At 41.5% G+C, this 27,616-nt stretch overlaps 1 protein-coding gene across 1 annotated transcript; it reads left to right on the forward strand.

Moving 5' to 3' along the window:
• Positions 1 to 523: 523 nt before the first annotated feature.
• Positions 524 to 27,357, forward strand: CD96 (CD96 molecule). Its single transcript, XM_085532803.1, is given in 11 exon segments — positions 524 to 530; positions 6,016 to 6,235; positions 6,237 to 6,430; positions 8,613 to 8,734; positions 10,135 to 10,362; positions 16,755 to 16,827; positions 17,097 to 17,162; positions 17,165 to 17,199; positions 22,248 to 22,506; positions 24,472 to 24,552; positions 26,690 to 27,357. Coding segments are annotated over 11 exon segments (1,509 nt in total). The 3' UTR covers positions 26,914 to 27,357.
• Positions 27,358 to 27,616: the final 259 nt, after the last annotated feature.

Raw genomic sequence — 27,616 nt, forward strand, 5'->3', positions numbered from 1 at the left:
AATTACCCAGGTTGGAAAAGACCTTGAAGATCATCAAGTCCAACCACAGCCTAACCATAGTACCCTAACTCTAACAACCCTCTGCTAAATCATATCTCTGAGTACCACATCCAAACGGCTCTTAAACACATCCACGGATGGTGATTCAACCACCTCTCTGGGAACCCTGGTCTTATATGTGCCTTCCATATTATTCTGAGAATAGTGACTTCATACAGTCTTTAAGTGTTTGAACATGTCTCTCTGGCACTCACATATTAATTTTTACCAGTGTGCAGTTGCACAGACAATGTGATTTGTGTTTGCTTTGTTAGATGCTTGTGGGTTTTTTGTATATGTTTTTGCCAGTTACTTGTGCTTTGCACAGTGCAATTTTTAACAGTTTACAGCAGCTGACCGTCATTGATCAGCAATGACATTAAAGGTCGAGGACCACAGAGAGCTGTGGCTGGAATGGCAGAGAAGGTGATGGAGCTTGTTTTCTTCAGTTTATCCCCAAACTTATGTTGTCTTTCTCGGAAACATGAACTGTAAGTTAGGCCTCCTAGTTAAAAACATTAGTGCCGATTTTTGCAATCTCTTTCTTATATCCAGGCAATTGTCACAGAAATAGAGAGCCAGAGATGAGCACCCACAGGAATTCAGCCCAAGACTTCTCTGTGATCCTCTTGCTTTCACAAAGGACACCCTATTGCTTTATCTGAAAGGCTCAGTTAAATACCAAACAGTCACAAAGGTATTTTCCCACAGACAGCAAGAAGTGAGGGTTTGCAGGCTCTATTACTTGCGTACCCATTCGTTTTAACTCACAGCCTTGGGCAAGGCCATTCAAAAGCAAGTTCCCAGCTGACACAGAAGAAAGCAATAGTTACCAGCAGAATGAGCAAAAGGCATAATTAAAGAGCTATTGCCTGGTTGGATTTGCCCAAAATGTCTGTAGGATGTCACAGCAAATGAATTGTTCATTTTGTGCCTGCAGTTCTGCTGGAAGGAGCATCCCTGGAGCCAGAGCAGACCATGCTGGAGCAGGCAGGTGGCCAGGGCTGGGATCTCCTTGTTTGCCTTCCTTCCTTTGAGCTGCCAGGCAGGGAAAAGGGATGAACAGTCTGATCAAGTCTTCAAACATCTTTTGGCCAGAAAAATCACTACTGAGAAGGAGCTGTGTGTGTCTTTGCCACACTGTTTAAACAACCCAAATGAATTCAGGACTGTGTTATGTCAAACAAAATGTACAGACGTGCACATAGCAAGGAGAGAGAGGAGGAGGAGAGGAAGAAGAGGAAACAAAGTGAGAAATCCCCTCTCCACCGGCTTCTCTTGGTGCCGCATGGAGAATGGCTGCTAGATGCAAAAACAAAACGCGGTGACAAAGAGGGAGTTTTTGGACTAAGCAGCGTCAGATGGGCCTGGAAGGTTAGATTGCTCTTTAATGAAATTCTGCTTCAAAGTCTCTGCTTCTTTTTCACAGGGGAGCAGCACTTTCTTTAAGTGATGTTTAGAGGACACTAGTCTGCAAGGGTAATCATCCTCGCCTCTGGCAGGAAGAGCTTGTGCACTCGCATTTCCGAGAAGGCTCTCTTTGTGAATAATTGAATTTGTCTCTGGAGCACAAGATTTCTTTTTCTGTGGGACTAACTGCAGCTCTGCTTCTTCCTTATGTGCAGCTTACTTTAATTGAGGTAGGAGAAAGGTATTATGGCTGAGGTTTTTTTTGTGAACGTGACGCATAATTGAGGTGATTGCCATGAAAAGAGACATTTATAGTGTTCCAAATGCCTTCTCCAGCAGTGAAAGGATCTGCAGAAAATGATTAGAGGACCTCCCACTGCCACCCTCCTGCCACCCAAAGGAAAAAATTAGTGCCATATGAGGCAGCAGAAGCGTCTGTGAGAAGCAGGCAGGGCAGCTCCGTGCTGCATCCAGGGGTGCTCAGAGCCCATCGATTCCCCCAGGCTGACAGTTCCTTAGCATCTGCCTGCGATGCTGGTTCCCACAAGGAGCAGCCAAGTCCAGCTCAAAAGAAAGGGCTTCTCTCACCATAATTTGTGTTGCTGCAAACAGAACACTGGGACCAATTGAGGAAAAAATCCATCAAGACTGGAGGTGACTTTTTTTCTTTTCTTTGATCACTGAGGTCAGCTATGATGTTGGGTGGCTGGATTCAGCCAACTTGGTGTGGCACAGCAGTGTATTTTTAGGATATCATTTTAGGCAGGAAAAGACATAGCAATCTAGTAACATAAAGAAAACACTCAGGGATTTCTTTGGCTATTGAATACATTCTATGACACTTGAACTATCTTGTCAAATTGTGATGCTCATCTCAGATCAATAAAAAGGCTCATCAGAGATTTCTTTGTCCTGAATATAACACTAAGTGGTACAAATCAGCATGAGTTGATCAGCAGGAGAAGCTAAGGTTACTCCACCCATGACTGAAAGTCCAAACTCTAGATTTAAGTCCAATTTTCTTGGACTCTAGTCTCTGAAAATAATATCTGGGTTGTGATGTCCTGTGTGAACCAGAAATCAGAGCATATACCTTTAACATTATTACTTATTTCTGTGGCTTCCAAATACAATGGCTTGGATATTCTACTCACCTTCAGCTTTAGGACTTCCAGGTCCTCAGGAACACATGTTTCTAAGTCAAGTTTCTGTATGACAAGTGGAGATTTTATCACCTGATCACATTGCCTTTGCAGCAACCCAAGCATCCATGACTGCTTTTAGTGCAGATCTTTAAGTAGCTGAGTAAAGCAAACAGAAAAGGAAAAGTGCATCAGCATGACAGCCAGACACCTACCTAGAGGCCTCTCGGTACCTGGCCAGCATAACAGCTGGTCCAGCTGCAGCACATTAGCTTGATTAAACACACTACCAAAGTATCACATATGCAAAAATTAGGGAAGTGGTATAAATGTTGTCAGCATCCAACAGTGTGTGAAATAGGGAAATGATCAGGGAGTGTATTCTTTTTTTTTTTTTTTTTTTTTTTTTTTCCCCTGAGCTCTTTTTCCTGCCTGCTGAAACTACAGAGAGAAGGATCCATGTCCAGCATGAGTCAATATTTGGGAAGGAAGCAGAAAAATGTTGGGAAGAAAATTACATGTGATGGCTGGCAGCTTTCAGAGGCATTGCTTGAGTACCAGGAAGGGATGCCATAAAGAAGAAGGGCTGACAAAGGTCCTCATCCCCAAGAAATGCCATCAGGAAAGAAATATCAGGACCAAGCTACTGGGTACCCCAAACTGAGCGAGGTATGGTCAACCAATTAAGTTCCTCCATCCTGCAGGAATTAATTAGTGCTCTCCTGCTCCACTGGAAAATATGGTCATGGAAAACTCTCAGTTCACTTAGGTTTAATTTTTTTCAAAGGCATTGGGAATTGAGTTTTTAAATTGCATATCTGAGCTATTTTAAAATCACACAAAGGAAATGAAGCAAGGGAAAGAAAAAGCAATATTTTCATGCTATGTACCTTACATTCAACCCTACATCCTTACCAGATTTTCAAGGGAGAACTTAAACCAGTAAACTGTTTACAATGATTTCATCTGAGAAGACAAAGGAAAAAAGTAGTCTTGAACACAGGTTCACAGTATATGTAGTGTTACAGCATTAAGGTTTCACAACACACACTAATTCTGTCACTGCAACAGAAAACTGAGGCTTCCACATTCAGTGAAGCTTTTCTTTGAAGTCAGGCTAAAGTGATGAGCATGACTGTGCTTCACATCTGCCTGTGTGCACAGGGCAGGCCATTCTGACCTCATTTTCTGAGAAACTACCCAGAACAGCCCAAGAGAATCTGAGGTATTTAACCAAGCTTCAGAAAGAGAAGAGGGAACAATGGCTCTTGCTTGCTGACTGCACCCCATACTACAGGTTAAAGTGGTAGTGGGACACCTGTACTCAGAGCAGGGGCTGGGAAAGGGTGGTATTTTGGGGCTGAAGCAGAAAATCTTGTAGTGTGTATTTCTAGAGCAAATCCTGACTACTGGTAGTGATCTTCTGTTCTGTGACAACTTTCTAATAACCTTGGTTATCTCATGCGGCTGATAAGGAGCAAATGGTTTGTGCTGATGAGCAGATTACATCGGTTTATTCAAAACAACTGAGTTATCTCACTTGTGTTTAGGACAACGTGTATTCATCTCCCATTGGAAAAGTCAAACTGTTTTCAAAGAGCAAAGAAAATTCTCATTCTCAGGCAGATACCTTTGTGTGCAGGGGGAGAGAGAGATGAAATACTTCACAGCAAGGATAAGTTGCACAGCTGTAACCCCTCTAGCAGATTCCTCCTTTTCCCCACCCAGCTCTACAGGCCAGTTAGAAGGGCTTTAAACCAAAAAGCTGTCTGAGAAAAAAGGGACAACTCACAAGCCTTTCCACCCCAATGTGCTGACAATCCTGCTTGCAGGAGTACTGACTGCTATCTTGGAAACAGAATTTTGTGGGATGAGCTTTTATCAATTAGGAAAGAAAAAAGTGAAGGTTCCTGCATGTGACTGATGTGATAAAATGAATCTTGGTATCTAGCATAGGTTGTTACTGTCTTCAAAGTCAGTGAGACAGACTGCATTTAAACTCAGGAAAAAATATTTCATGTGTATATTCATAGGAAATAAGAAGTTCCCAGATGCAAACTAAATAAAAGTCTCAAGACATACGAATGGAAGAAAACTCAATACAATACCATTCAGAGAGAATTAGGACTGTTTTTTTTTCCTGAGACTGAAACCCTTGCTGAAGTCATTCATACTATTTTCATAGTGAAAGTGACCACCCTCATCCTATTGGTGGAGAATAGATGGAGAATGAAATTTAGTAATTTCACATGGAGCTCAAATATCAGCTAATGGACAGTACATGAGTTGGCAAACTGAAGTTAACATAACTATATAGCACAGACTATTTGCTTTGACTTGCAAATATTGAGTTAGAAACACTTCTGACTGAGAAAGTTGTACTTTGAATAACCTAAAGTATTAGGCTACTAATAAACAATACAAAATAAAATATTGATTCCTCATATGGAATTTTTTTCATTTTAATATAAAATATTAAAGTACTTCTTGCTGTGCCTTGCGGTCCTTTGACCCTATACTACATCAGTATGAATGCAACAGATGACATGCTGGGTATCTCTTGCCTTCTAGTCTAATCCAAACATTGCTAATTAGGATTTGCTAATGCAAAACTTTCAGTGAAACCAGTTAGCATTTGTTATAATAGTCCTTAGTCCAGTGGAGCCAGTTTTATGTAGATAAGTGTAGACACGCACTTATCTACTCTTAGTTGTCTTTACTTTTCTACCTCTTCCTACTTCTTGGAAGTGAATTAAAAGATGTTGATGAACAGAGGTAGAAAGGAGATGCAAGTTTGTTCTGTCCATTGAGTAGCTTTGTTTTCTACACACATGTTCCACCTGTTCCCTTTGTGTGTATGTCACACTTCAGCAGCCATGTCCCAAATCTCATACAGTTCTACAGGGACATGCTTTTACTTGTTTCCCTGCCGAAGGGGAGATGTGGGTGCCTCAAGTGGCTCCCAGCCAAGCAGGAGCAGTATGGGGACATATCAGGGCAGCAGCAAATAAGCTGGGGAGGTTCAAGTTGAAAGCCTCTTCAATTTCACTGACCCATTACTCCTTTATAGGGGACACTGAGGACTGCCAACAATGTTCTGTGAAATTAATTCAGGAAGAAACCATTCATATTGGGGCTGCTCATGCTGACACTGAAGTGGGCACTGCTTCAGGCCATGCAGGAGCTATTTAACAACACAGAGGTGAACAAGCAACTTTCTGCTGAAGCATCACAGGAGCAGGGATCTGCAGTATCTCTCAGCTCTAAATTTTCTCACTGAAGTGGGGTTGTTGTGGTTGTAGGCATGAGCATAGCACCTTCAGAGTTATCTGGGGCTAAGGCACCAAATCATGTCAAAGGCAGTTTAGGAGAAAGCTTTGCTTGAAGTTTTATTGTGCTGAAAACTCTTCCATTTGTTTTTAAGGCCAACTCAGAGACATCATTATACATAAAGAAGTGGTTCACACTTTTCCAGGCACTGATGTGACCCTGCAGTGCACCTTCCCCAAACCACAGTACATCTACAGAGCACAGACACAGTGGTCCAAGACCAATAGCAACGAGCCTTCTGGAATTTCTGTCCATCACCCCAATTTCGGCATCCATTACTTTGAATTTCTTCAGACTCATTACAGCTGTTTTGTGTAGGAAGTGCTGCAGCAGGAACATGAAAGAGACCTTATGTTCCCCTGGCCAAGACTCCTCATCTGAATGCAACCAGTGGGCTCCGCACTTGTAAAATATTGCTACCTTCCTTCGCAGGCAGTATGAGTGCAATTTCGCTACTTACCCATATGGGGCAAAGGCTGCAAAAATTCAACTTGTCATCAAGGCAGAAGGTAAGTGGTCACACACAAAAAATGTGTTTCTTTTTCATAAAAGGGGACTTTCATAAAAGGAGAACTGGTATGGACAACATTTTGTTGGTCAGTGTCAGTGGTTTGTTTGAGGTTGGCAAGGGTGTCACTGAATGATGTCTCAGGCTCTCGTTAGCTGTTAACCAGCTCATGATTAGGAAATCTTATTTTTTTTGGAGGAATATGAAGTAATATTGGAATGCACAAACAGTGGTCAGGTGGACAGTGTCTACACTTTCATTTTGGAGGAGCATGATAGGGAGAAGACTGGGCGAGTGGTATTGAGGTACGGTGGGATCAAAGCCATCAGCTTTCCAAACAAAGTAGTGCCTCTGCTATGCATATGCTGCACTGAGAACTAGGAAGAGAAAACACCACTGGTTGAGACTGAGAACCAGACTTTGCAAAGCAAAACATCATTTAGGACACCACAGGGCCAGAAACTTGGCTTCTTTTGTCAGAAAAAAAGGAAGCTGTAAAGCAACATTAAGTAAGCCCTAGGGGAGAACGGTCAACAGGGTTGATATTTAAACATGCATGTAAAGGTGCAAATGGTTTTAAGTAGGACATGAGTGGATTTGGCTACAAATTAAACAACCGTTTTCGCGGCTGGCCAGCAGTGAGGGCAAAGTGTCTGAATTGATAAGAAGACAGAGCTGGACAGAGGTGCTGGATGAACTGGGCAAACGTGTGTCTGTGCTCAAGAGGGACTGGATTTAATGACTCCAGAAGCTTCTTTGGGGCCCAGGTTTCTGTTAGTAAGCTGAGAAAGATTAAATTGATGCAACAAACTTTGCAAGGTTTTGGTTCAGAGTTGCAAGCCTAGCATGCTCACCTGCTGCTGCTGCATGGGGCTGTACCCAGCACACTTTCAAGGGCTGAGAGCAGGGTGGGCGCAAGGAATGTTAGAAGTAGCAGAGGGGGAAAGTGCTCATAGGTGGAGTTCTGTCCTTTGTGCAATTTTTCTCCATCTCTTCCCTAATATAGTAATAGTGATAATCAAGCGCTGATCATCTTCCTTCACCCTTGTTTGATGCTGGCATGTTTGACTCTGTAAATGTGGTCTACATTTGTCAAATATGTGCAGCTGCTGTTCATATCTGCAGCACTGTGGATTTTTCAGCCACTGCATTATGTGTTACTGATAACATTTGCTGGAGGCAGCTAAAAAAAGTCAGTTTGCAATGCACCTCTTGATGCTTTTCATTTTAAAGTAATTGGAGCTTTTGCAATGAACCTTGTCCACTCAAAAGAAGGCAAAAAGCTTTAATGCAGCCTGTGAGTGGAATGGAGATGGGCAGTCATTATCAGTAAAGTACAGCTCCCAGCTGCGTCAGAGCAAAGTGAATCCAGCACTTTATCTATTCTACCTCAGTCCACAAGCCAGAACTACCAGGAGAGCAAAGTTCAGAAGCGTCCATACAGGCTGCAGCATAGGAACTGGCCAGAGATCTTTACATCTGCCCAGGCACTCACACCATTGCATGACTGTACCACAGCTCTTCCTGCTAAGATGTGGGGGTGCAGACAGATCTGACTTGTGGATCACAGATGCGCTCTGCTGGATGCATTACTTCTGACCTCCCACAGGTGGTTTTGAGCCCTGAAGGAATAGGGAGGGTAGGAGGTGCTGAATTACTTTTAAAAATAGACAACACAGGAAAGAGTGAGAAGCTCCTGGGGGAAGGCAGGTTTGAGAATAAAAAAGGACCACTTACACTGAAAAATGGAGTTGATCTTAACCCGTCTGTCACGCTGAACACCTTAACTGATGCAAAGAAAGTCTGCAGAGAAAAGAAAATAGAGGGGCGCAAGATTGATGTGGAGATTTATTGCAGTGGAAAAAAATCATATGAGAAAAATTGAGGATCAGCTTCAAAAGGAAATGCCTTGGTCCAGCAGTTCAGCAAAGGTTTATGTGAATTTTGGTAAGGTCATGAATTAGACTAATGAAATTGCATCTGGAAATGGATGCAGGGCTTTTGTTAACAAACCTATCTATGGATAGTGGTGAAAAACTACTCTTCTAATTAAAAAAAAAACCCTGTTCCTTCATCAGAAGACCAGTCAGCATTAGTTCCTGAATCATAATGAGCACTGTGGTTCTGATTTTCCCTCTTGGGCTTTTTGGTTGTTGTTGTTACTGTTGTTGCCGTGATAAAAGAAGAGCAGCATTACATGAAGGAAGTGCAGTTAAACCAGACTTCAGAAATTCCATGCTTTAAGAACATGACCTCAAGAAACTAGTCCAATTATGCTTTGAAATGGACAGTGTTAAGTATGAGTGTTATTTCATCTCAGGTGCAAATTACAGAAGAACATACAGGGTATTTTTGCAGAGAGAGATAGAAACTGTTAGATGTTACTGTGTCCTGCAGAATCTGTTAAACAAAAGCTATCAATTGTGTTAAAGCACGATTATAAAGAAAAAGGTTTAGAGGTGGTTTTGGAACACAGATACCACAAACAATAGCTGTTAAAAGAAATACAAACAGGGAAAATCCTTACGTAATTGCTTTTAATTTTTTTTCAAGAGAGCATGTAGAACAGGTCTGTGGAAAGTGCCAAAGAGTTTAGGAAATATAACAACTAAAATATTCTCTGCATGGGATTTCTCAGGGAGTTTTGCCATAGTGAAGCTCTAATATCTCTAGAAAATACAGTTACTGCATAAGTTAGTGAGATATTGGTGAGGAGATTCAGCCTCTACTGCCATACCACCAGCATCCACCTCTGATGTCATGGGCCAACATAATAATATAGGAGACATTGCGTTCAGAGCAGCCCTTGTATTTAACCACTAACATAAAAACTATGAGCGCTTTACCATAAGTCTTAACCTTCCAGCATTAACTTCAGTATAAATACCAGCAAGCAGAGTGCTTGAGCTTTGCCCTTAAGTTTCTGTGTGTTGTCACTGATGAGTTGTAAATGTTGGGGTTTTTCCTTAAGGAGACTTTCAGACGTGATAGGTTTCTCAACCTTCCATCTTAGATCGTTACCTATTCAGATCTCTTTACAGTGAATTCCAAATTTTGAAGCTCTTTAACATTTTCATAGGGAATGTGTTTGCCCTTAGCATGATTTAGTGCAATACAGTCACTCTACAAAATCAAGCAGCTGAGCAAGGAAATAAAGCAAACAAACAACAACACGAAAGGTCAGTACAATAACGCATGTAGGTCACCAGGAGTCATTCAGAGGACAGCTTGCAAATATGTACCAAGGCACAGCTGCCTATGATGTGTGACTGATCCCTATCTCAAGGTGACTGGCACACAGGCAGTTAGAGGATGTGACTTCTGGCCCTTATAACTACTTACAAGTACCAAAGCAAGGATTGTCTTGGTATTTCTGCTGTTTCATGAGCAGAAGATACTCAGCATGAATTTCAGGATGCTGCAGTAAGAAAGCTCTCTGTTGCAAGGGCCAGGACTTACAAGACACAGCTATTTACTCCCTAGTTTATCAGTAAGATGAAGCTTTGGAGTTTTGAGTGATTTCATCATAAAAAGACAATGTATTTGGGAAAAAATAGGTTTTATTTTTATATATTGTAAATGTTTAAGTACATTTCCTTCTTGTTATTCCTCAATATTTTCATTCTGGGAATAGTACTGGTCCGCAAAAATAGGAGGGATTGTTGGGTCTTCACATCTTATGTATGTGAAATCTTTTATTCACAGGAGTAAAATGGAAAGAAAGAGAAACTTATAACCAAGCAGTCCTCCTATCCTGAGGTGTATGGGAATGGCAGTGCACTGTATGGGTGGAGGGTCTACTTGGGTCTGAATAACACTCTAAAGATTTTTGCCACCAAAATCATCAATGATGGCAAGAGGTTTTCTCGCCAAGGCTGTAATTTCTGCTTATATACCAGTGGGTCTGAAAAACAAATGTCCAATCCTTCTAAAGTGAATGGGTGTCAAACAGGGGGACTATCGACCATACTTTGACTGTAGTTGCTTATTTGAGGAAGCCCATGGCTCAGAGATGGTACAGTAATGCAAAGTTTAAGCTCAGGATGCAAGGGAAGATTCAACAGGGAGAAGAAGAGAAAAAGTAAGCCTCCGTCTTGGGGCTGTCAGTCATTGATGCAAGAGAAATAAAAATAGAAGTTAATGATCTGAGATTTCCTCTTGCGTATGTAAGTCCTACTCATAAAAAAATCAACATTTGTCAAGCAGCTACAAATGTTACCTGGTAATCATTCAAGTATTCTAAGACATTTGAACTCTCCCTGTCTTCTGCCCCTGCTGATGCTCTTTGCCTTGGTTTGAGTATCACTCAACCAAAGTGGTTGCTTTATTTGGCTTATTCTCTGAATTACTGTGTTACGTGTGACTGTGCATGCACCCCCATCAGCTTCTTAGTACAAGAGGGGAGAGACACAAACAAGAGAAAGAAACCACAGCCTTTGCTGTTGAGTTTCTCTGGGCATCCTGTGATACTTTTGGAAACTACTGGGTGGTCTCTGATGGTGGTGTTGGGCTATTAGCCTCTAGCAGTGCTCTGAGCATAGGGTTTGCTAGAGCAGCCCTCCAATAGAGCTGGATGCTGAGATAAATGGGTGCTGAGGTGGCCTTCTCAGCACTGGACTGACAGAGCCCAGATCCTAGAGGTAATGTAGTTGTATGCTCCAAGCCCCGTCATTGAATCTCAACCCATTCACTGGTAAGGCAGGAGCTGGGGAAGAACAAGTGCAGGGATCCCATGAGCTGGGCAGCATTAACACAGCAGAGACAACATAGGTCTGAGGGACAGCAGTGACACTTGCTCACATATGGTCTGGATATGACTGAAAGAGCAGTAGAAGGATAGGGAGTGAAAGTGCGGGTCTCTCAGTGGAGCTGAGAGTCTTGATAGGTTGAGTACAAGATGGTGTTAAATTAAGAGAGCTCTTCTGAAGATGGTACTTTTGGACCAAAATGTCTTTCCTAGAATGGAGCTCTTTTAGGTACAAATTTCTGAGAAAATGTGTGGGCTTCTCACATCTAACTTGGCCAAATATTAACTTCTCCTTTTGGTAAAGGCTCAGCAACAGAAACCGCTATACTAAATATTGAATTTCTGCTAGACCCAAACCACTGGTAGAGACAAATGAATGTCAAACAGTTAACAGAGGCTGAGCTGCTAAGTGAAAAAGATCTACTTGGTAATTCAGAGCTGTGCTTGAGAGCTGTCTTCCAGAACAGTTATCCAGAAAACATATCTGAAAAAGCAAAGGCCAGCACCCAACACAAAAGTAGAGATACATACTTATTCTCATTAAAACCCCAAAAGAACAATCACCAGATTCAATATTATTTAGTTTACTAGCAAACCTTCAGCTCATGTTAGAAAACCCGCTTTTACCATGTTTTCTTACATCTGAAAATACATACCTACAATTTTTACTGTGAATGTCTCAAGACATTCATTTTCTGATGAGGATCCTTCAAACAAAAAACAGAAGGAAAAGGGGGAAAAAAAGGGGGGGGGGAGGGAGAAAAGGAAATTCCACCCAAAATGTACCCTAAGTTCAGAAAAACACAAGGCCATGATTATTATATATAGGTGTCCTGATTTTGGCTGGGACAGAGCTGATATTCTTCACAGTACCTGATGTGTTGCTGAGTTTTGGCTTTAGGAGAAAAACAATGTTGATAACACATCAACTCTTTAGTTGTTGCTGAGCAGTGCTGTGCAGAACCAAGGATGTTCTAGTTTCTCAGGTCTTTATGCTGTCTTGCCAATTAGGGGGGCTGGAGGACACAGGGAGCTTAGAGAGAACAGAAGCAGGAAAGCTGATCTAAACTGGACAAAGGGATATTCTATGCCATATGACATCATGTGGAAAAAACTATAAAACTGAGGGGGGCTGGTCAGGGAGGGCAGACATTGCTTGGAGATTGGCTAGTCAGTAGGTGGTGAGCTTCTACATTGTGCATCATTTGTTTTGTATATATAATTATCATTACTATTATTTCTCTCTCCCTTTTCTGTCTTATTAAATAGTTTCTATCTCAACTCTCTGTCTCAACAAGTTTTACTTCCTTTTTTTTCCCAGTTCTCTCCCCCATGCTGCTGGGAGGAGAGGGAGCGATCAATAGGCTGCCTGGAGTTTAGCTGCCTGCTGGGTTAAACCACACCAATAAGTCAATCCAGGTATAACCAGTCAGTAACACTAGGTAGAAAAGTGGAAATTAGAAGAAGAGGGAGAAAGAGTCCTAGGTGGATTAGCTGTAAAAAAAATGTCAGTGCAACTTAAACTCATTACCTCAGGGAGGAAAGTAAAGAACTAAGGTGAGTGACCCTGTGTGGGTTAGCAGGGTTAGAAAAAAAGAAGAAAAGCAAATTATATTAATGGTGGAGAATTATATGAGATTTATGTTGGAAAGAGAAAGAACTGCAGATCTTTTCAGTAACCCAGGGTCTTCACTTTTTTTCCAGCCCAATTTTAAGGCTCAGAAGGGGCCAGAAACATGATTTATTCAAAGCTTTTGAGATGTGTTCTTACCACAGTTACAGCAGTTCTTACTTAACATTCAACATAGCTGCAAACCAATGGCTAAATCAGAAATGGCAGGAAAATGAAGGCTTATGGTGCCTGATAGCTTGTATCTATACAGTCAGCTCTGCCTGGAACAGAAATATTGTGCAAACAAAATAAAATAATAAAACACATTTTCCATTCCTTGTGGAATGGAAATGCTTTGACACAAAGGTGAAGTTTGGGCTTCTTGGTTAAGCAGGAAGTGTATGTGGTGTGACACTGATCATATAACAGCCTAGATAATAGAACATGCAAAGTTGGTTACTCATTATCAACAGACATTTTGGGGGACAGCAGGCAATGGCTAAAGCTTTGGCAGATGGTTTTGATAGGTAAACACCTGGAGAAACTAACAGGTGGAATTGATGACCTGCTGTCAGCTGTGATAGCAGAATGGATTTAGCAAGCTTTAATAAAGCTACCCAGGCATCATTTGAAAGGTAGGGAAATGCATCATAGATATTGTGGTAGTAGCTGCTGACGTATGCTTCCAAACCCCTTCTCTGACCTCAAATTGGAGCGTGCAAGTTTTTATCTTGCCAGATATGTGGGTGTGTATAGGATTTAATTTGCATTCTTTTTACAAAACAAGGCCATTAAGTTTCATTAGCAGTTGTTACTGTGACCTTCAGTACCTATTTTATTAATACATTTTGGTTGGCTTTGCAGACTATCCTGCAATTTCTACTGGCCTATAGGAAGGTTTGGCTGGCACCTTGCAAATGGTGAGCTTGCACAGCAGCTGCAAGTCACTTAGCTGCTGTCCGGGACTCACATCCCTGCTTCTGAGCAATTTCTGTCCCAGTAGCAGTATGATGCTTCTGTGAGCACAAATGGGAGCTAGCTGAGGGATTCTCCATGGGGTGGTAATGTCTGACCTTGCATTAGCCCTAGGGAACGCTCCAGGACAGGATGGAGAGGCTGTGAGTGATGAGTGTTCATGCAAGGGGCTGGAGGTCTTTAAAGAGACATGGTGAAAATTTTAGAGCTTTAGTATTGTGTTCAGTTTGTTTATTTTTAGGTTAGGAAGTAGCTATTTACTCAAGGTATGTGCTATTTTTTAAAAAACAAAAATGAAACAATGGAAATCATCTTATTTATCCAAGGGAATAATATTGCATAGGGAAGGAAAGGTAAGGAACCAGGGACAATGTGGCTAGTCAGCTTCTGAGGAGCAAACAAAACAGAAAATACAAATCATTTGTGGGTGGTCCTTTCCTTGGGCTTCAATTGTACATGGTTTACAGCCAGCTAGTCAGAAAATGCCACTGTTTCTTTCCTGAAAGTCAGCCATTCCTCTTTTGCAATAATATCTGTCACGTTAGGACATGGAAACTACTAGGTCAGAAAACTTATGTTTTATTTTAAGTTTCTAGTTAAAACTTACAACATTTTAATGGCTATGTTCCAATTGTTGAAAGTTTCCAAGGAAATGTTCTCATTGCCATTTTGGATTGCAGACAGTGTGAAGAAACTGGCAAGCTCAGAAAAGTTGATAGGGAACACCTTGGACCACATTAACCATTCTCACGGATTATGAAAATTGAGGGATCTAAACAAAATCTGCTGGGGAAAGAATTAAAACTGATCTCCTTTGGTCTTCTCAGGCTTTTCTTCTTTAGGCTATGATTCTTCGCCTCTGTGAAAGGTTTCTGCAAAAGGTGAATGGGACAGCCTTTTTGATGCATACATATAGACTCCTGAAGCAGAAGACTTAGACTGCAAGAAAGATTTAGGTTAGATATTGGGAAACACTTTTTCAGAATGAGAGCCTGAAAGCTCTAGGAGAGATTGAGCAGATCATTTGCCACCGTAACTGGGGCTGTGAGGAATAACATATCACCAATCCTGGCTTTCGGCAAGGAGCAGTATTTTGGTTGTCACTACCAGCTGCATTTTCTAGTAAAACTTGGCAGTGTTTCATTGCTGACTCTGAGGCGAGCTTCAGCATCACAGAAATGAGGACTGATTGAGGGATCCTCCTGGAACATTCATTTTGGGCAACAGTTCCTCTGAGTTCTTGCCATCTAGCTCAAGTGGATTCAGTGCAACTCTGACTCACAGCTGGAGATTTGGGTTGTTCCCAAGTTACCTACAGTGTCAGTGAGAAAGTGATGGTCTCACCAGGCATAATGTATCATGCTACAAGCACAATGCAGCTGGAGTAACCTAATGTCAGTGGAGTGACTAGATTCAAGTTTGAGGATCCCTATTAAATGCTGAACACGTATTTGTATACTTTAGAGATATTCTTTTATCATACTTCATAACAGCAAAACCTAAACAGAAAGTCTGTTGTGCAGTGCTGGCTGTACTTAGCTCAAAACATATTTGTAGACCTTAAGACTGACTAACAAGCTGCTCTTGTTATGATGCTTTGCTTCCAATTGCCCCCATCCAGGTTGAAGCTACGAGCATCACAAATTAAGAAATTTCTCCTCAGAAAGATGTCTGTGGACAGGCAGAGCCTTGTATTGTCCCATATCCATGCCTTTTCAGACAAGGCATGTTCAGGCAATTCTGCAAAACCACTGTAATTTTCCTGGTGACTTCTTTCTACTTGTGGTGTAGGATACCACAAGCACTTGTTTGCACTTCCCTGCTAAGCAAAGCAAAGGGGTATTGCTATCACGGGGCCAGATGATAGGAAGTCTTTCAAGAGTGCTTGTCCGTTCTTCACCTCCAAACATTCACTCTTTTCCTTCTGTTTTCTACACTTTATTGTCAGGTTTAAATCTATTTTGGATGACAGATGTCTATTTCTTTGAAGTAAACATCTATAAAAATATTGCGAACTAAAAATAGTTGAACAACAAGAGATTAATGAAAAGGGAAGAATGCAATTACATTATGAGATCAGTGACTATTTACCAATACAGAGTTTCAGTTGGACATTTCCAGTCTCCATGCTGAATGATTGGCTTGTGCTGCCTGCAATATATCAAACTTGCTTTCAGCTAAAAGTGTATACCACTTTCTTCAATTGTGAGTGCAAAGGTCTTTGTGCTGCATGAGTAATAGAATGTCTTTGTTTAGAGGGAAAAAGCAATTTCGCTTAATATCATAAGCTGCTAAGTAAATGTAATTGGGAACATCCAATTGAAAATAAGATCTCCCACCCTTCTAGTATGCATCTCTTCATCCAACCTTGATTTTGAATCTCTCCAGTCCTTCCCTTTTATTGCTTAAGGAGAAAGTTAGGTGAGTACAAATGAGGATTTTTGGAGCAATTGGCATATGACCAGAACTATTGCATCTAAGGCATGTAATTTCTTGTGACTCCCAGAAACCTCTTACATATGAAGCTCTCTAGAAAGGTATCTGATTTTGTGTATTCAGTGTTATCGGTGTGTTAGGCAGCCTTTTTCATGGGATTTGTCTCCTTGTCCAGCTAACCAAGGTAGGAGTTGTGTGGTAATGAGAAACTGTCTCATTCTTGGCCCTGCACTGTGCCCATTGCTAGTGCTAATGCTTCTCCATATGGGTATTTGTCCCTGAGGTACTGAACTGAAGGATGTGGAAGCCCACTGTTCAGCCTGGCCGCAGGCAGTGATGAGGGTGACCCTTGACTTTACTTCAGTTATGTCTCCAATCAGAAATATGGCAGGAGAAAAAATACAATAAAGAGGAAGGAAGTGCTTCCTTGCCAAGCAGGATGGTAAGTAACTAAGTTTGTCAGAGAGGCTTTGTCTGTTGTGGATGTTGGAAGTCAGCAGTGGCAGATGAGTGAGAAATGCTGGAGGCTTACAATTGGCTTTCACTGCCCTCCAGCCTAACATGAGCTGCATAGTGAGAAAGGTGTTCCCCAAGCCAAGCACTGTGTGGTACATGGACCAAGAAAAACCTGACAGAGAGGCCTGGAGGTAATAAAACTCATGAACAGGTCAATGACATAGCCATAGAAATGATTAACAGCAAAAGCATTGGTTACTAAACCACTCCTGCCAATGGCAGCATGTAGATGTCCACCTAGGTTACCACTTTGGACAGCATCTCTACTAAGAAACTTTCAGCCATATGAGCTTGCTTTTCAGTAACAGCATTTAGCACAATTCTGATTTATAGTTTAAAGTGTAATAAAAGGGATTTGTAACTTTGCTTTGTGTTACTTGATTGTTTTTATTTCTCCAGAAATGTCTATTGAACAAAAAGACTCACAAGACAGAGAAGGTTTCTATCATCAGATCTGTGCTTGATGTTACGAGGAACCCACCAGGTACATATGATGTTTTGTGTGTATGTCCGTTTTCCTTCCTTGGATATGAAATATAGAGTATTTCATCAGAAGAAATATTTGTTTCTTTTGGTGAGTTTTTCATGGATAAGACACATCTGAAGTGTCAAGAACACTAAACACATGTATACTTTGTTATTTAAAATACAGAATAAATGGTAACTGTATGGAAGTATTGTATACATCACATACCTTGAATATTCTTTCTGGCAGATTTCTTACTCAGGTCTCTAAATGAGCCAACAAACCTACCAAAAACACCTGAGTAAACTTGTGAAGAAGAAACTTCTACACAAACAAAAGATGTTTGCTATTGTTAGGCAGTATCTTGCTGCAATTCCCATATCCAAAAGCACCCACATTTAGCTACACAGCACTGGTGAGCTGTTCTAACTATGCACTACTCAGTGAGTAATCCTGCAGTGTGGATGGCAAGAAGCGCAGACTGACTTCCTTTAGCACCCTCTTGTGCATGCCTCATATTCAGGTGTAGATGCACAGTTAAACCTTTCTTTCTTTTATTCTAATGTATATGCTCTTTGCACGTTAACAATATAATTGAACTGCTGGACTCTGAGCAGCCTTTTCAGGTACACCAAGTAACCTGGTAGCTACTTGCACCTGTATTCACTTTTGGCTGTGGATACAGCTGTGGATATCAGTGTGTTTTTCAGCAAAGCCTGTTTTGAAAACCAAAGCTCAGTCCCTTTGAAATATGGCTTCAGAGGGATGGAAGATAAATGATCATTTTTCTCCAAAATGACTCATTTCACACAATTTGCAGTTTAGTAGAAATGTACTCAAATGAGAGATTCATCAATTAAAGAAGTCTACATTCTTGCCTGTGGGCTATACTAAGATAGCTCCACTCTGTATAAAAATGTTAATGTCTCTAGATGTGACAGAAAGGAGGGAGATTACATTAATTTTTGCCTGCATTCTGTGAAGGTGACATACTAATGCACAGTGTGACACAAACCCCAAACTAAACTTTCAGCCTTTTGTTTTCTTTTGTTTCTTTCCCCCTCACCTCCCCCCAAAAATGTATATATATCTAATGAAGCCTTATCCCAAGCTTTTACCACAATGGCTTCAGAAGGTAGAACAAATTAGAAAACAAAATAACTTGGATTTTATTAAGGGTGCATCTATACTTTTTAAAGCTATTAGGGAAATGATCTTGCAATAGTAGGGCATCCCTCTGTTTGCATAGTAAGGTATCCTTTTCTGCTGCTATGACTTGAGAGCAAATACAATGAAGAGATAGTCTGGTGATGTAATCCATCATAGCTAAACCCAAACATAACTAAGCCTTAGCCTTGAGGAGCACTTCCCTGATGGCATTTGAATACAGCTCTTTCAGCACTGAGTTGGTAATTAAAAACAACATCCCTACTAATGGTCCAACATTCTGCTTAAGGAAACAACCAACATCCTCAGTGCTTCTACCTAATTTAGGAACTGACTGAATGTTTCTTAATTTGTGTAAATCTGACAAATATATGTTCTGTCTCCGCAAGTTCATCTTATTTTCATCTTATTGCAGATAAGCAACCTGTTTTCCCTGTGCCTCAGAGGAAGTCCTTTGGAGATGGCTTTCCTTGGGTAGCTGGCTTTGCACTGGCCATGATACAGCTATGTTTCAGCAGTGGGTCATGTGAGCATATCAGAGAAATGCTGTGGATAAATGGCAAGGAAATAAGTGTAATTTTTCTACATAAGCCTCCTCTTACTTGGGATGTAGATGCTGCTTCCATCAGCTGTCATGACTACCTCAGGTGAGGAAGAATTTTAAAAGCCTTCCTTATTACTCATTCAGTAGAGGTATGATCTCTGCTTGACCTGTACTTAAGTGCCATGTACACAGAGCCAGAGGCATACCAGTGAGAGGTCAGCATGCACTGCATTGGTGGTACCTATAGTGCTTTTGGATGGGAATTTGTGAGCTGTGAAATCATTTAGCAAGAGAGCTAACACAAATCTTGCTAAAGCTCTGTCACACTAAGACAGCATGTAAAATGGCTTGCTGAATATCAAATGTTGTTCTTATACTTTTTATAAAACGGAATAGGAACCATATAAATCTACCAATAAATTTATCCTATTATGATGGAGAAGTGTCTGTGACAGAAAAGAATTTTAAATCCCCCCCCCCCTTTTTTTTTCATTGACCTGACAGTAGCAAATCATTCATCCTCCCCATTCATTAATTATAGGGGTGACACTGCTTTACTAGAGGAAAAATATGGATAATCGCATTAAACTCTTTTCTGCAGTTGAGAGGAAAAGCCACAAGAGTCCGAGAGCACCCAGACCTGCACAGCCATGGTGTGTTTCCGGGCCTACTTTTGGAAAGGCTCTGACTAGGCTTAGGAGCACCACCAGCATGTATGTAATCCACCTCACAGCTGTTAAACTCTATGCTTAAAAACAGAAATCAGGAATGCACAGCCAACTCATGTGAAAGGCTCTGCTTTAATAACCTTAACTGTCACTGATCACCCGCTGAATTTATGGGATGTGTTTTCAGCATTTAACCTGCAACCCTGACAGTAGGCTCCTGCCACAAAGTTCTTGTTTACCCAGTGCCTGCTGCAAGCCCTTTGATCTATACCCATTTGAGGCTTTTTATTATTTATTCGTTATATTTTTTAAACGCTCTATCAACTAAAAGGGATACTGTTTAATCTTTGTTTCTTTAGAGGACCAGGCTATATCTTCTGGCTCTCTGAATTCTACCAGTTGAGCAAGCTTGGCTCCCTCTTGTGTGACACAGGGTAATGAATTAGGCTAAAATGATTTACCTGTCGCTTATCTGTGAATAAAAAGACGAGCATCTCTCATTCTGGAGACAAACAGCACGTGCAAAATGGCAGCATGAGCAGCACAAGGAAGAGGCAATGCAGTATGACAGTGCTGAATATTACCTTCCCCTCCATAGCAGCTCAGTGGCCATGCCAAGAGTGAATATAGTCTGCAGTATCTACAGCAGCCTAATTCTCCGAACAAAATGGATTGCAACAGGCTGACTCTCATGAGCCTGTGAGGTATTGAGTATCCTCCTTCACCCATGTGATTCCACCCTGTAAAATTCACTTAAAGAAATCTCTATTATGCTACAGCAATATTTACCGAGACCTGGATGAGCAATGCAATTGGCAGTATGTCATAGTACTGGCATAAGAAACTGAGCAAAAGACTTGACTCCACCCCAGCAGAATGCTGTTTAGGAGCTGAATCCCTTAAAGCCCTGGGGAATGCAGGGGTTATATTTGTGTGCATATATATGTGTGTGTGCGTATACACATATCATGACATGAACACAAATTGCAGTGGCACTGAAATTAAATCCTGGTTCTTCTTGATCTGCCTTCCTCAGTTCCTAAAGCAGACACCTGGCTGCCAGTGGGTCACTAAGGGAGAATAATTTTGCCTATAAATTGCCTAAGACTATAAATACACAATGCAAACAGAGAGGCCCTCTTTCCATGAGTTGTATATCATCACTGTCTGAGGAGATACAATGTCAAAGTCATAGTGCAAAGCAGAGCTGAGCTATTTCTCTGCTATAAATAGCCCTGGGGACAGCTGCCTTCTAACCAGCACCTTAGACACGTGGCAGAAGCACTTTGCTGACCATGAGTTAATGCTTCACATCTCTGGCTCACTCTTGGTTCCCACACCAGTGCACTATGGCCCTCTTGGGTAGACCCTTTGGGCTGCAGCTGAGTTTGCTAAGTTCAAGCCTGTAAGGAAGGGTGTTGTTTCAGCTCTTGTTATTTTGCAAGATTTTAAATGAAAACCAAGAGACAGCTGGGGATTAATACAAGGGAACAATGCATAGAAATATGTGGGAGGAGGAGGGGAGACAAAACCAAGGTCCTTAAATTCACAGCTTGATCTCTGAGTCCAGAGATGCCCAGGCTAAGATAAAGCTGTATTTCACTTTCTCGGGTTTGTTCGGATAGCAAAATGGTACTTCTCCAAAAATGAGACAGGTGTTAGGAAAGATGGTCTTTTTTTAGTAAATGTGAAATAATCCTCATGGGCAAATAGGAGTCTACTTGCTAACCACCATCTGTCTGTGTTTGATTATCAGATAAATATTCGGCTCGAGAATACTTACTGCTTCAAAGGAAGATTAAAGGAAGACGTTAAATAGGTTGATAGCACCAGACATCACAGGTGTGAACCCTCTGTGCTAACTTCCTCAAAGCTTCTCTTTGTTAGTTGGGAAAACAGTTTCATCCAATTAGAGCAGGTAAACCCCTGTCTAAATTCAGATTTACATGTGTTTGTTTATTGCAGTCAGTTGATACCACGTTGAAAAGAGCCAAAATGCTCGTAGTTTTGAGTTTTAGCTGAAACCCAAAAATGCAGGCTTAGTGCCCTGAAATTAATTCATCGATTTCACTATGCTCTTCTTGCATCTCAAGCATGTGACAGACCTTTAAAACCAGACACAGCTTTCTGTAGTGGTGCCTGAGGGAAGACAAAATTTCAGGTAGTTGTTTACTAGAGATTTGACATCTCTAGGGAAGGAAGAGGAAAAAATAAAGAGCAAGTGATGGGATCCTCAATAATTATTGCAAGCATGTGTGTTTTTCAACAGGAGAGGTTATGTTCTGAGCTGTATTAAAAAAGAAGTGACCAGCAGGGAGAGGGAGGTGATTGTCCCTGTGTACTCAGCTCTTGTGGAGCTCATCTGGAGTACTGTGTCCAGGCCTGGTGCCCCCAGCACAAGAAAGATGCAGAGCTCTTGGAACAAGTCCAGAGGAGGCCACTAAGATAATCAGAGAGCTGGAGCATCTCTCCTATAAAGAAAGGTTGAGGGAACTGGGCTTATTTAGCTTGGAGAAGAGAAGGCTCTGGGGAGACTTCATTGTGTCCTTCCAGTACTTGAAGGGAGCATATAAACAGGAGGAAGAATGGCTGTTTACAAAGGGTGGACAGTGACAGGACAAGGGGGAATAGTTTTAAACTGAGACAGGGGAGGTTTAGGTTAGAGATAGGAGGAAGTTTTTCACACAGAGGGTGGTGACGCACTGGAACAGGTTGCCCAAGGAGGTTGTGGATGCCTCATCCCTGGAGGCATTCAAGGCCAGGTTGGATGTGGCTCTGGGCAGCCTGGTCTGCTGATTGGCAACCCTGCACATAGCAGGGGGTTGAAACTGGATGAGCAATGTGCTCCTTTTCAACCCAGGCCATTCTATGATTCTACGATTTCTACCCTAGAGACAAAAAGCTTTATCAGCACCACAGTGTTCAGGGAGAACAAGACAACAGCATGTGAGCAGATGATACATCTTTGCCTGACTGGACTGTAGCAGGGGAGTTATGAACTGAATAAAATTGCAGGTGCTGCAAAGTGCAAGTGTGGTACAAACTTAATATTGGTTTGCATATCTGTGTTAATCAGGAGTCTCTTGCAGAAGATGTAGTAGCAGGTATACAACTTCAAGTGGCCCTCAGCCTGTAATGCTTTTGCTAAGCACACGACATCTGCTGTGCTTCTGTTCAGTTGCTGCCTGATAGTCATCACATTGCCATCCAAAAATAATTACTAAACACGGCAAAGCTATGTCCAAGCAGAGACCAAACACTGGGTGGTATAACCTGTACTAGCATTTTAATGCTCCACAAAAAAGCATTCCCTTGCTGAACTTCATTGAGTTAGAAAACAAAAAGACTTGAGTCTTCCAATCCATTGAGGATTTGCAGCAATGAGAAACGAAAAACATTTGAGTATACTGTTTTTATTAAATGTATTTAATTCAATAATATTAAAATATGGAGAGTTGCTAGGCAAATGCAGTGAGTATTGAGGGTGGTATATGGATGAAATAAATTACTGGAGAAGCTAAATAAAATCATGGAGCAGCAATGAGATCATGAGCTAATGTGGGGCTATAAAGGCTGGCTAATAGAGCACTGGAAAACAGCCTCATTGAGGACTAATGAATGAAAAAAAAAGGTGGGGGTTGACATTTTTTCACAGATCTTTCTCTTCAGAAAACCTCTGTTAAGCAGCAGAATGCCAGAAATTAACTTCTTTCTTAACATGGCTTGGTTTGTGCTTTCAGAACAGGCAGAACCTGTCTGTGTGCCATTGTAATTGTATGGCAGACCTCTTCTGGCTGAAGCACAAATAAAACAGCCACTTTCCTTTTCCTGGAATATATTGTTGGCAGCACAGTGGTGCTTCTTTACCAGCGTATAACCCACAACCGTGCATTTCAGCCAGAGCCTTGTGACAGCACCTCATGCTTCATGATCCTGCTCTTTCACAGCTTGCTCATTGCAGTTTCATTAAAAGAGGGAGGTTCCATTTGCTGCTCCATTCACCCTCTTTCCCATAGCTACATCTGCCTGGCAGGCAGCAGAGCCACAGCCCTGGAAGGTCCTCAGCAATGGAGCTACAACTGAGAACAGTTTCAGGGCATATAAGGCACTAGAGCACCTGCTGAGGCACAGCAATGAGTTTCAGCATGTCTCCCCCCAGGGCCACCAGGCTCCTATAGCAGGGATTACTGCTATTAGTTAAATCCTCTGAGGCTGTAACACAAACCATTATGTAAATAATCATACTCAGCATTCGTTGGCATGCTGTATAGAGCACTGTGTTATGAGATTTCCATGTCCTCTTTTCTTTCTTTTCCCTTTTTTTTTTTTCCCCTTTCCTAAATGACAGGTCTGCCGTGCTTATCCCTGTAGAATTTAATACCTGATAAGCAAGGCAAAAAGGAAATTTAAATTGAATTAACATAAAAAACCCTCAGTGAAATTTTTTAGAGTGTCCTAAAAGTGAATTGATTTCTTTCTGATCGTAATTGGGCATTCGTACATGCTTGAGTGCATACATACATATATATATAGCAGGTAGGGATTTATAATGCCTATGTATGAAAATATACATAGATACAGTATGTGTATGTATGCACACATACACGTGTATTAAAAAATAATCTACTATATATATACGTATGTATGAGTGCTTAAGCCAGCACCTCATGAGAGAGCTAGAGATTTTCCTGGCTCTTGTCTACAGTTTTACATCATTTAAACTGTGGGAATTTTTTTTCTTTGATCTATAAACCAGCAATTATACTAAAGGCTTTCAGGTATCTCTGTTAACCGCATTTGTTGTTTGCATTGGGAAAAAGTGAATGATATAAAATAGCCCCACTTAAGCCTAATGAAGCAGCTGAATAGAGGCTGTTACAATAATTTAATGATGTTTCTCCTTTTATACAGATTTGAATGACTCTACCACTGAATTCCTGCAGAGCCTCAACCGCACAGCACGCACCTCTGAGAGTACAATCCCTGAGCTCTGTAAGTGTATACCATGTAGTCATGTAGCCACACAATGAAGCTCTTGTTTTGGAGGACATGAACACAGGGGTAGCTAGGGAAAGTAGAAACCCATCCTTCAGCAGCATTGATCTAAATGCAGGCAGCTTAGCTGTATTAGGAACAGGAAAAGTGTCTGTCTATAAAGAGATTAAAGATGATTTTTGTGGTACAGAGTTCTTGATACAGAAGGTTGAAGCCTCACTCAGTCATGGCAGAAGAAGACTGGGCTGCTGCTAAACCACTTAGTATCGTCAGCATTTTCATTAGCATCAAAGAGGTAAAAGGCTTATCGCTTTCCCAGACTGTTGCACAGACTGGTTTGCTGGAACATCTTAATAGATATTTCCTAATATCCTTTCTTTCTTCTAATGTTCTCTAATTTGATAAAAACATATTTCTTTGCCTAGCAGTCGGTTGTAGGCCAAAAATGCAAGTGTTCCACTGACTGTGCTTTGATGTACAGTCCCTGCAATATGGTTTAAGCTACTTCATACACACCAGAAAGCTGTCCTACCATTCAACAAGACCTGGACAGACTGGAGAGTTGGACAGGGAGGATCCTGACAGGGTTTGACAAGAGCAAGTGTAGAGTCTTGCACATGGGGAGGAATAACCACATGCATCAGTACAGGTTAGGGGATGACCTGTTGGAGAGGAGCTCTGCAGAGAGGGACCTGGGTGTCCTGGTGGACAACAGGTTGGCTGTGAGTGAGCAGCATGTCTTCTGACCAAGAATGCCAATGGTAACCTGGGGTGCATTGAAAAGAACGTGTCCAGTAGGTGAAGGGAGGTGATCCTCCCCCTCTACTGTGCCTTGGTGATGTCACGTTTAGAACACCGTGTCTGGTTCTGGGCTTCTCAGTTCAAAAAAGACAGAGATCGCCTGGCAGGAGTCCAGGAGAGGGCACCAAAGATGATAAAGGGCCTGGAGCATCTCCTGTATGAGGTAAGGCTGACTAACATGAGTCTGTTCAGCCTGAGGAAAAGAAGACTGAGAGCAAATCTGATAAATGTTTCTAAGTATCTAAAGGGAGATGGGAGGCAAAGGGATGAGGCCAGGCTCTTCTCAGTGATTCATAGCCATAGGACAAGGAGTAATGGCCTAAAACTTGAACATAATTCTGTACTAAAGTGAGGAAGAACTTCTTCACGGTAAGGGTGTCAGAGCACTGGCACAGGCTCCACAGGCTGTGGAGTCTAGTTCTGTGGAGATATTCAAGACCCATCTGAAAAACTACATGGACTTGCTGATCTCTAGAGGTCCCTTATCAGCCCTGCAATTCTGTGATTCTGTGACTCTGCAATCTGAGATGATCCATAGAATGCAAGGCCTTTAAGTACACTGATCACTACTTCCATTTTACCCTGCGGAGGCTTAAAGTGTAGAGTGGCCTCAGACATTTCATCCATCCTGCGGAATGTCTCTAAAATAAACCTCAAAAAAAGAGCTGTGGTGCAGCTTCAGTTCATGCTATAGGGCATAAGGGAAGAATGTGAGTAATTTTTTTTTCCAGAGCCTCTCACTGCTTTCTAATATTGTGTGGTTATTAGAAAACACACTTTAATGAAACTGTACTATTTGAGTTATGGATAATATATGTGAAAATAGGCTACCTGATTCTTAATCCCAGTCAGAGGAGCACTGAGTTTGTAATTATTACTGAAGTTTAATTCCCTAGTAAAGCATTCAGAGATCTACTGATAAAAGCAGTATCTAAGAGCCAATTATTTTTAATCTTAATCCCACCACTGAAGAGCTTGAAAAAATCATGGAGATCACAAATAATTTTCTGTCCCAGATAAACCCTTTAGCAACAGAACATCAAACCCTAAATATCAAAGGTACAAACTGAGCTTATTTTTTTCACTGATTTGGGACAGGTTCTTACTTTATCTTCTTTATCTTTACCTTGGCCTATAAACTGGCAAAAGGAATTGAGTTTTTAAATATGCCCTCAAAGAGCAGTGGGAGCAGAAGACAACTGTGAGGGCTTTGAGATGTTCACCAGGACAATGATATTTTTTAAAGCACAGATGAAGTACAGCTGTGAGGTGGGAACTGAGCAAGCCAAATGGACACTAAGGGTAACAGAAACAGGGAAGTAATGTGTGAGAGCTAATGTCAGGTGCTGTTACACCATGCTGTCTGCTTACTGTATTCTCTGTCCTACTGTGGACATTTTACAACAACCTTTCACGTGGCTTTTGTTTTACACCATGTTTTGTCTCTCACATTTCAGTCTGAGCACACCTTCATCTTTCAAGCTGCCACCATAGCCTATAAAGTACACATCCATGGTGGACTCTGATGGGACTCCTCCATCCTGCCACAAACTGTAACATGGCCAGAGTTCCTTGTGTAGTGTGTAGGAGAGTGACAATTAAGGAGCTCTGTCTTTAAAGCAGTGATTACAAGAGCTGGGTGTTAATGATCCATATTAAAATTCAGAGCACCTAAATGACATTAATGTTGGAAGCTGAGCACTCCTGAGCACATTGTCTTCATCCCACCTCTCTCTCTATGCATTACACTAACACCATTGTGAGTGTCACAGGGAGATTACATGTGCTTAATTTGAATTGGGTAATCAACTGGGAATTTGCTGTCTTGTTAATGGGAGTAGATTAACACATCATTCCATAAGCCTGCCTAAAGAGTGCTGAAGCTTTCTGTTTTACTGAGTGTATAGAGATGACAGCTTTGCCACACCGTGATTACATGGGGAAACCTTGGCTTAATACAAGCTTTTTAATACCTACATATGCAAACCTTCCAACTGATTCCTTTCTTACTCTGCCAGTGTTGACTAATATGAATGAACAGTTTCCTATCACCATGAAACCAACCGAACAACAAAAAAATTAGAAAAGACACCAATGCACAAATCAGTAGCTTACACCAAGAGGAAATACCTGTCAACAGAGGGGCTGCAGCACACGATGGCTGGGAGAAGCAGGTGAGCCCAAGCAACACCGGGCAGGCCCAATGGATGTGTTCATAAAGAAGACTGAGATGCCCTTGGTGAGGTCACAAGAGTCAGCT

The sequence above is a fragment of the Coturnix japonica genome, chromosome 1, assembly GCF_054131305.1.
Source record: "Coturnix japonica strain WE chromosome 1, WE-NBRP24, whole genome shotgun sequence".
Classification (NCBI taxonomy): domain Eukaryota; kingdom Metazoa; phylum Chordata; class Aves; order Galliformes; family Phasianidae; genus Coturnix; species Coturnix japonica.